Genomic DNA, 10,348 nt, shown 5'->3' on the forward strand with positions numbered 1-10,348 from the left:
TTTCACTAGACATTTTTATTGGAAGTTTTGGATATATTTGTTCTGAAAATAGCTACAGCTAAAACCTTCTGACTTCTCCAACTTTGCACCTTGGAGAGAAAAGCAGTCAAGTTTGAATAAGTTGGGTTTAGTATTCTGAGAATGACGAATGTTAAAATTTAGTTTGTTCAGATAAATACACACGAAAGGCTGGTCTTTTTCATGTATACACAAGACCGGAACAGTTTCTATTTGCTCCTTCATGGTCGCTTGTCCTGGAATAGGTTAGAATGCTGAACACGCATAGATAAGGATGCCTTGGGTTTTCCTCTCTTCTATTATATTTCTTCTTAAAAAGCACAGGGATATGATGCAACTCTAGAGCAGTTTTAAGTCATTAAGTAGTATGCAGACACCTTAACTGCAATTTAGTATGGTGTTAAGAGCACACCCATCCCACAAGCCCACAATTACCACAGTTGTTTCAACTTCTTATTTTATCCAGTTAACAGGAAAAGCGAAACATGCAATAGCTCATCATTAGACTTCACTACAGGAAAAACCTGAAGGTGCTTCCTATTAACATTATAATAACTAGAGATGAGGGAATAATTTGCAATGATTTATCCAAAAATGTAGCCTCTTTTTCTGTTCATGGAATATTTATTGATAGCTCTTGGTTCTTCAAATTTACTGAATATTCAAAAATATTTGATTTCTTTTTGGAATATTTTTACATGCAGAATGATCACATTTTGCTTTGAACAGTCAATATTTGAAATTCACTACCTGAGCTGTGCTCATTAGTAAGTGGCCAGGTGTGTGTTAGTGAATGATTGCATGTCCAACTTTAAAAATTGAGCTTCAGAGAATAATCACGTATTTTAAATACACCTTCCATGAATTCCTGTGCCAGGAAAACTCAAATGTTTTAATGTCCACTGGGAGCGAACACAAAAGAGATGAAAGCTCGGTTAAACGTAAGTAAAATACGTGAACAAACATTTGCGGACCTTTTTTCAGCATTTGCCCAGATCTAGTAACATTGGCCTACTGACCTAAAAATGAACAACCTTTGGCACTGGGGTTAATTTAGCCACAGTAACCTTATATGCATGAAATGTTCCTCTAACAACATTAAATTGCGTTACACGATCTTCACACCAGACCTTCCAAAATACCGTCTTAGTTCCTGGTTTTCCTCTTTCCATTTATTAAATTGCCTTGGCCAGGACTACAACCTTTTAATGCCCTGGTTGTATCAAAGATAGTATAAACAGCTACTGTTCTGTTCCTGAATCGACATTCAAACCCTATTAGTGCTAATGGATGGCATGCATGCTAGAGGGGTCAAGTTTACCACTTGCTCCAGCAGAACCAGGGGTCAGTTATGGCAACAGTAGATTTAGCCAGCGGACATGAATCAGTAATGCAAAATACAGCTCTTGAGATGACAATTTGTCTACATTTTAAGTCACTGTAAAGCTTGCATTGATTTAGAGGAAGCAAGGAGTTCCTTCCTAGTTTTAGGAGTTACATTTGAAGAAGCAAACTCATAGAAGAACAAAAGAAATGATCTAGTGAAAACGTTCCTCTCAGATCTGGTATCTCAAAACCAAAGGCAAAGGGCACAGTACTAAAACACCACCAGATTCTGCTCTTTGGGCACTCCTTACTACCTGATTAGCCTTGACATTTTTGACTTTCATCTTCCACACCATTCATCTTTTAAACTCAAATAAGCCCAAAAGGACACTCTTGAAAGTGCATCTGAATAGTCTGAAATATGGTAATAATTACAGTAATTAAACCAAAGGGAATTTTTGTTTTAAATTCTCCCCTTCCAAGTAGAAATTTATGAACATAGCAAAACAATCTTTAATAATTAGAATGAAGATTTCAAAGTACATATTCTTGATAAGAATCATTTTATATCATCCCAGCCAAAAGCAAACCTTTTTGCCAGCAAGTTCAGTGAGTTCAATGAACTCTTTCCTCTCAGATCTTGAAGTATATTACTCAAGGCACCTCCAAACTTCATTCCCTAATTCAGTGTAATAAACATTACCCTATTTCAGCCTACCCTTCTAAGGAAAAAAATTGATCTATGTATCACACTGTCTACCATCTCAGCAAATAATGAATCTGTTGACCAATTCCAATCAAATTTAGCAAGGGTGTAGAATTCTCACAGATATGAAATTGCTTCAATATTTACAAAAATAGGTGACCAGGGAGAAAAGATAAATTCAAACTAGTGGACTTGCTAGAGAAAGTCACAGAAAACCAGACTTCTTCCGTTCCATTACTCACGGAACACCCTGAACATCTGGAGAAAGGAATCAGCTAAAAAGGCAGGAATCAGAAGCAGAGATGCTTCTGTGCATTCAGGATATGATTGTCACTAGCCTTTAGTAACAAGACAATTACATTGCTGATCAACCAACCCTGCAAGTCATGACATCTGGAAAAAACGTTCTTCAGACCAACTCCTTTGAACATCAGTTAGGAGGCCCACAATGAAGCATGAATGTATTTTAAAACCTGTCTGGAGCAAACCAGGTACTCGGAGTTGGATAGAGCACATCAACCCAAGAACTGAACAATCTCCTGAGTCGGCTGCTATTGCCTCAGCTTCAAAGCTTCTAGGGTTTTCGGTAACTGACTGGATTGTCATACTCCTTTTGAGTTAATACACCAAGTAAGTTATCTGTGTCAGGCTACAGAGAAATAAAGCACGCACAACTAAGTAGCACTGTCAGATCAAAAAAAGTTCTTTGTGTACATATTTTCCACAGCATTTTGTACCGAAGGAGGCCTCAGAGATTGATGGTTATTTTACTGAGATTTTCAAACATGCTGAAATAGAAGACACTTTGTTTAATGATATAATGAACCATTCTTTAAATGGTATTGTGTATACCTGGACTTCTCTCAATTCTGTTGTTCATGCCTAAAGTTAAACTTTTCAAGACCTCCATTACTTTACATTGTCTTCCTCTCCTGCCCCTATTCTATCCCCTGACACATTTTTATCTTTGTTCATATCTTTTTGTCTAGCAGAGGTTACCCTTCTTCTCTGAAAGACCCTGTACTTACATATACACAAACCAATGCACAAACCACCATAGATATAAGAATATTTACTCTGATCTGCTTGACTCATAGCAGTGCAAATCATGGAAATGCCATATAATTCCTCCCCTGTGACATGAGAACTACTATTATTATATCCTCATACACACCTGTTTTCTTTCTTTATATGCCTTTGCTTCCTTTGTCAGCGCTAATATTTCCTTGAATAACAAAGTCTCCTGAGAGATAGGTATAGCATCCAAATGTTTACAAAGCCACATTGCCTGAGGGAAGAAGAAAAAAAATACAGGTCGAAATATTTGGAAAGAAAACGAAGCATTTTTTCAGAAGGCTGCAGAAATGCAGAAAACATTTTCCTAGCCTTCCATTTAAGTATACAGACTATATGTGTACCTTTAAGCAGTTTCTTATAAAGATGTTCAAGAGTCTACAGCTTTAAATAAGGTCTTTTTCACCTACCATACTATAATACAGATTTTAAAGAAGAAAGCACTCTTCCTAGCATGTACACACCATCATCTGTCTTTTCTGTGGTCAGCTTTCTCTGTGCTTCAAATACAACTCTGACATTTTTCAATTAAGTGGTACTAGTGGACAGGACAGACAACTAGCCATGCAAATGGAGCAAGCCATAATACAGGAATACCACAAATGTGTAACCATGGTACTCCTCCCAGGTTAATTAGTCATGCTAAAAATCTGGGGAAACAAGGCAGGCAGAATTTTGTTGCATTACAGCAGTATCACTACCACTACCTGAGCAAGTTCTCGTAGAGCTCACTTGAGCGTTTCCATTTGACCTGTAGTGTAATATACAGGCGTTTCCCATAGGAATGCCACCCTTCCATTTGTCTTGTGCTCCTCTATCACTTAGATCATTTTGAAAATTACTCAGAAGAAAATTTTCACAAGTCTTGAGCTCAGTAGAAAGTAAAAAGATAAACGGACAGTATTATAACATTGAAGGTAGTATACTCACAACTGTAGTTTTCCCAGAAGCAGGTGGACCAAGTACACAAATTCTTGGAGCTATGAAACAAGAATATGTGAATGTCAAGACACAGAACAGCAAAAATCCCAACCAGTTTCCTACCATTGCATTGCATAATAGAAATGTAATCACAATCACAAACCCCAATTATTCCAGTTGGGAATCTGCCTGAATGAAGACTTCAGGATTGGGCTCCACTGGGGAAAAAAAGGGGAACACTAAATCAGTGCCAGCTTGGTCTTCCTTTAATCTTCATTGTCAGTGACATTAATACTCTGACTAAATGTGCCACTTAAAGAGATATATCTCAATCAGTTTAAACATATGGATAGTTTAGTGGGTGAACCAGAGCATAAGATACAAACATTTCCTTAGATATCTAAGTTTGACTTTTATTCCCAAAACATTGATTTAGATCTAACACATTTTGTGATAAAAAAATATTGTAGCTTATACACGCAGGACAGGACTATTTAAAAGTGACTATTATCATAATCATAGAATGGATGAGATTAGACAGGACTTCTTGAGATCGTCTCTTATTTCCCTTACACAGTATGGTAGTAAAAAACACAATAATGCAAAAGAACTTTGTTTTTACTTTGGCAAAGCTTTTGGCTGACATCACAAAATGCAATTTCACTTTTTAGTTTCATTTAAATAGGTTGTGTCAGGGTTCAGAGAAGATTTAGATATTGCAAAATTAAACACACTCTCTCTACTCTTTTTGACAGCTACCTTCAATTTTTCTAGTCATCGATTTCAATTTCAAGTAATTTTCTTCTTCTCTGTATTCTGTGTTTCTCTATTGCATGTCCCTCTACTTTCCCTGAGGGGGGCAAGGTGGGAAAAATTCATCTCCGTTCTGAGGAATTCTTAATCTACAATCAGACAACACAATAGGCATTACCACTGTAAACTTCATTGGGAATGAATTACAGACAAGACAAACAAGGGAAAATGGAGTAACTCTTAGGAAAGTATTTGGGACTTTTTCCATGAACACACCTTGGGCTGCAATCCCTTGAGCTGTCATGTTATATTAACATCTTTGACGTTTTTTCCCCTATACCTCGAGGAAATAAAACAAACCAAAACAGACTAAATACAGAAGGGACTGATGAGTATTTACTGGGGGTTACATTGGTCAAAACAGAGGAGGGATCTACTCACCTCTTCAGCTTTTGATAACCAAGGGAGATACAGTGTCTGATGGCAGCAGACAGGGAAGGATGTGAAATGTATTTTTATGAGGCCTTCCATGCACTTAATAGTTATTGGGCAGGTGCAATTTTTAAACATACATGAAACCCAAATTACAGATTCATCTTTACAAAGTTATCTGACTTGGAAGGTTTAAGAAAAACTCCCCCCTTATTGGTTCTTGCAAGTGCAACAGAACTAGTACACAATGTAGAAAAATACTTTAAAAGGATACATCAGCTGTTTTTATCACCTAATTTCTTTCAAATGTAATGTGATTAAATCCTAGGGTTTTTTTTTTAATCTAACACCTTGAAACTCCAGCCCGGTACTTAGGAATTATTTATAAACAGCGTCATAAAAGAGTGCTCGGGTGCCAACACTAATCAACTTCTTCAAACCACTTCAAAGAAAATCAAAAAACCTTTCCATCCACAGATCCTTTTGAGGTTTAACTAGGAGCATGATTTAAAATTCACAAGAAAACCCTTAGGTATTGAAGCTTTAATACACAGCTTTCTTGGACAAACGTTTGATAAAAAACGAAACATACCATTATATACACCATATCATGCTTTAACATTGCCCAGGGCTACTATAAATGCTCACTTTGTACTAAATCTGGTTTTCTCTCTGCTTAGTGGCTGGCAGCAGATGGGGCAGTGTAATTCACTGATTTACTCATTTGCACACTTGCAAGACTCCTCTAAAGCATTCTCCCTAAACATATGACACAAGGGCACAACCAGGACACCACTGTATGTAATGATTAACCCCCTCCACTCAGCAAATAGGCAGTTTAATACTGGAGGTCTAAACCAGCAACTAAATGAAGTCAGGACAATCTAGAAAATGCCGCCTCCTTCATCCCATTTTTAGTCTTGATGAGACATTTTAGGATTCACTCTTCCAAGTAAATTAAGTTTTAACATTCAACAATGATATCAGTAATAACAAAATTAAGCCTGGAATAACACAAAAGAACAGCTGGACACACTGAGCTCCATTTAACTCCAAAAGATTCTACGATAACTATTAGTAGGACAAAATTTGCTTAACTTGTAAGAGAAATCCTTTGTCAAACAGGAAAAGCACATAGTACATGATGAACATTCTCGCAGAACTTTTTTACATTTCCTCAGAGGTTTCACTGTAAAGGAAGAACTCACAGAAATGCCGCTTGGATCCTGATAGCTTTTTTCCTTAGCACAAACCCAGATACAATGTAGAAAACTAGCATCTTTATATATGAAAGAATTATCAGCCTTCAGATGGTTCCGTAAGCTTTTTAGAAGGAGCACACGAAAGAAAAATAGCACAGAGCCTTAAGCACAAACACTTAGCCACACATTTGACCTATGAGATATTCAAGACAGTTGTAAGCTACAACCATCATTAGACTTGTTTATATTTAAGAGTATTTTAGATCCTATTATTAATTAAAAAGATTTTCTAACTTCACACCTGGGATAGACACAATCCTTCTTTTCCATACATCTCTGTTTGAAATTTTCTCTAGGGCTAAAACTGTCTAGCAAGGCAAGATCATGAAAATTCATCACTTTACTGATGGCTCTAATCAGGTTTTTTTTTTCCTTCTAAATAGTCAGCACCTTCCGCCATGATCAAAAAGTAAAATCAACTCTGCTACAGATTTCTCTTACATTATTTTCCATATAATTTATTCTTAAAACAACATCTAGGCTTTAATTTTAATTGGAGTTCCTTTCCTTTCTTAATAGGTTTTTCCAGACCAAAAGCAGACAGCATTTTTCCTTTGACAAACAACTGCTGTAGTTCTATCTTTAGCCTCCAAGTACTGAAGTCATGAAATGGAAACCTGCCTAATTCCGTTCAAATGATACTGTGAGGCTTAAGGACAAATGTTAGCTCAATGTGAAGAGATTTTATCAGCATTCTATCAAACCGCATGAAATTCTTCTGCATATTTTCCAAGGGTCTATAAAACAGATTGATTACTTATGCTGCCTGCATCAGAAAACGTTGGACACAATTTGCAGGATTTGATTTTTTTTTTTAAATTGTTTATATTTAGCAGCATTTCAATCAACATCCATCTGATCGCCACCACTAAGAGCTCACAGCACCTCTAGTGATAATGATTTCACTGATGCTGCAGCAGAACTTTCGTAATGGTTTACCATGGTTTTAAAGAAACATCAAAGCAACATGACACCAGCTATCCCTGACAGCTCATGCAGAACAAAAATTATAGTTCAGTTGTGCATATCCAAATATAATCTGCCTAAGGGTGAACAGTTTGTAAATCAAATAATTTGATTGAGTGTACATGCTTTTATTGTGCAGAATACAGACTTCCTATTCAATTTACCAGGTTTTGTTATACATACAAGTAGGCATGCTCACTGTTCCTTCATCTGAGATGCCACTGAGCAGTGGAACTCATTAACAGCAGCTAGTTACTAACTAATCAAAAAACAGAGAATCTGCCAGCCCAGGTAGATTAGGAAACCAAATTTACACCTGACAAAAGGAGTAATTAGCGAGCTTAAAGACAACAGGAAATATCAGATGGGGCACAGAACGCATTAATAATTGATACACTAGAACTCTTTGTTATTCCCTTAGAGGGTTTCATTGTTATAACTGTTAAAGTGCATTTTTTATTAGATTACCCACTAAAAAAAGAAATTAAAAGCATCTTACCTATTCCAAAACGTTCACCTTTTTCTTTTTTTTTTTTTCCCCTCAAGACACAGTCTGAAAAGTTTTATCCATCATCTGCCAACTGAAGCGCAGCTTTCAAACAGCTGTTTATAAATAAGGAATTGAACTATTTATGGTGTCTCAGTTTTCACTTACCATCATCGTTGTTTTCCTTTAAATGGTTTATCATATACTGAATGGGATCATCTGGCTTATGAATTAATAGTTCTTCAAGCATGTTCTGAAAATAAATAGGACAAAGTCAGAAGAAAATTTAACATAGCCATGTAGTCATGAATGTTGCATTTTTACAGCAATGTTACAACAAGGATCTTAAAGAGTTAATAAACGCTTATTTGTTTTCTTAAGGCCACTTTTACAGACAAAATTGAGACTATGAAACCTATTTTAGATGCTGAAAAACTGAACTAAAGCACGGTCAGAAAATTGCCAATTAAAAAAAAACAACCAACCTATTTGCTTTGGGTTAGTTATGGTACATATAGTCACCAGAAAGGTTTGGCTTCAGCAGTCTCATTTTGATAATGGTCGAGTCAGCATTGACATAAAAACCATACAAGGAGTTTCAAATCCAGAGTCAACTTAAATTAACATCTCTGCAGGGGAGGTTAAACCTCCATCTCAAGCACTTTCCCACCAGTTTCTGACTGACCTGCAGAAAACACAAAACCAACAACCAATCAAAGCAGCACATCTCACTTTTGTAGCCGTACTAGTCTTCCTCCGACGTGAAAAGTAAGGGAGGGTGGGGAAAAAAAAAAAAGACTTGAAGCATTTCCTTGAATGTTTATTTTGGAGCCTATTTTCATGTTAAATGTTTGAGGTTACACAGGGCCTTGCTTCAGCTCCCCCGAGAGCAGTTGGGATCTTCCGCTGATTTCAGGGAGGATTGTAGCTTTACAGGCAGAGAAAGGAATAACACTGAGAAACACTAACTCCACAGATTTTCTTACAGGACGTTTCAGCGCAGCCAAGAATTCTGTAATTAAAACTAATCATCAAGCAGCAACTAATGCTCTGACTTAGATTATCTACTGAAATGCTCGCACTGCAATAGGACATCTCTTTCTAAAAATCAGTCATAACACTTTAATATTTGCAAGTAAATTCCATAAAGTCTGTATATTCCATAAAATTTTTATATTCTAACAAATTGATTGTCTTTTATTGGAGTGGCCTATTTTCCTTTTCTCATTCATGCACTTCATTAGGATAATTAAAATACTCAATTTCGTTTATAAACTGTCTCACATGCTAGTCCTGGTGCTTCAAGATCTGGGTAGCACACAGCAAAAAGCATAAAATTTTTATTTTTCTTGGAAGTTCATTTAAAAATTATTACTTTCCAGCAACATTTATTTAAACTAAGAAATTTGAATTTGGCACTACAATTATCAGCAGCTTTAAAAATAATTAACCTAAGAAAATCTGGTGTTATTGTGATTCAAAATTGTTTAGGCTGACAGTGATTGATACTTCCACTATTTTGTGCCCAAGTTGTACCAGCACTTACATGCATGCTTTATTTTATTCAGTTCTGCCAATCTCCGTTTAATTTTACACGGGCAGTTCTGTTAATCTCTGGGGGAGGTTCACATTTTGGGTCTCAGGTTTTAGGTTTCACATTCTGGGTTTTGTAAACATTTAAGTTTAGGACAATAATTTCAAGCTGTGTTTGTTTGTACCATTATGTTGCTACACTACAATTGAAACATAAGGAGAAAACAACACTCTGAGTAAACCCCATAAGCATTTATGTCATATGAGGTCCTGCAGCTGCACTCAACGCCTTATCGTGTGCGAAACACAGTATTTCCATAAAAAAACCTATAAATATTATGCCACACTGGCCATACTAAATGGCCTCGAGTTACATGAAAAAAAGAAAAGAGGAGAAAAAAGGAAAGGAAAGAAAAATAAGCATTTGTGTGTTTTCCAGTGAGATTCAAAAAAGCAAAAAGGCTCTGTAACGCAGAGAGTTACGAGTTAGCAGGTACACGGGGAGTCTCTCCAACAAGTTCTCTTATCAGAACAGCACCAGAATATTTAGTCCCTCGCACAAACCTCCCCATGCTCGACAAAAGGTGGTTTTTTTCCAGACTTACAGAACAAAACATTCCTTTCTCTAAGGCAGGGAAACCAACCTTGCTATCTACTGAAATCACAGCGATCTTAGAAGTGTACTTCTTTACTTTTGACACACATCTCCACAGAAGAGCCACAACAGCAGAAGGAACGCACGGAGAATCAGTTTTAAAGGGATGATGCTGATCAGCAGTGTTACCTCCCCAGCCCCCGTCTCAGGAAGGGCAAACCCCTTCATCTCGGTTTTCCCCGCGCATCATTTGTTACTGCCTCCTCTTCCTCCCC

At 36.7% G+C, this 10,348-nt stretch overlaps 1 protein-coding gene across 1 annotated transcript in view; it reads right to left on the reverse strand.

Annotated features, from left to right (window-relative positions):
• AK8 (adenylate kinase 8) overlaps positions 1 to 10,301 on the reverse strand; it is a 37,033-nt gene extending 26,732 nt beyond the window's left edge. Inside the window, exons 1-4 of the mRNA XM_009698231.1 lie at positions 10,263 to 10,301; positions 8,114 to 8,198; positions 4,055 to 4,104; positions 3,225 to 3,338 (exon numbers count right to left, since the gene is read on the reverse strand). Of these exons, the coding sequence (XP_009696533.1) occupies positions 3,225 to 3,338; positions 4,055 to 4,104; positions 8,114 to 8,198; positions 10,263 to 10,301 (288 nt within the window). The remainder of the gene's footprint in view (positions 1 to 3,224; positions 3,339 to 4,054; positions 4,105 to 8,113; positions 8,199 to 10,262) is intronic.
• Positions 10,302 to 10,348: the final 47 nt, after the last annotated feature.

Source organism: Cariama cristata, unplaced genomic scaffold, assembly GCF_000690535.1.
Source record: "Cariama cristata isolate BGI_N322 unplaced genomic scaffold, ASM69053v1 scaffold15404, whole genome shotgun sequence".
In the NCBI taxonomy this organism is placed as follows: Eukaryota; Metazoa; Chordata; class Aves; order Cariamiformes; family Cariamidae; genus Cariama; species Cariama cristata.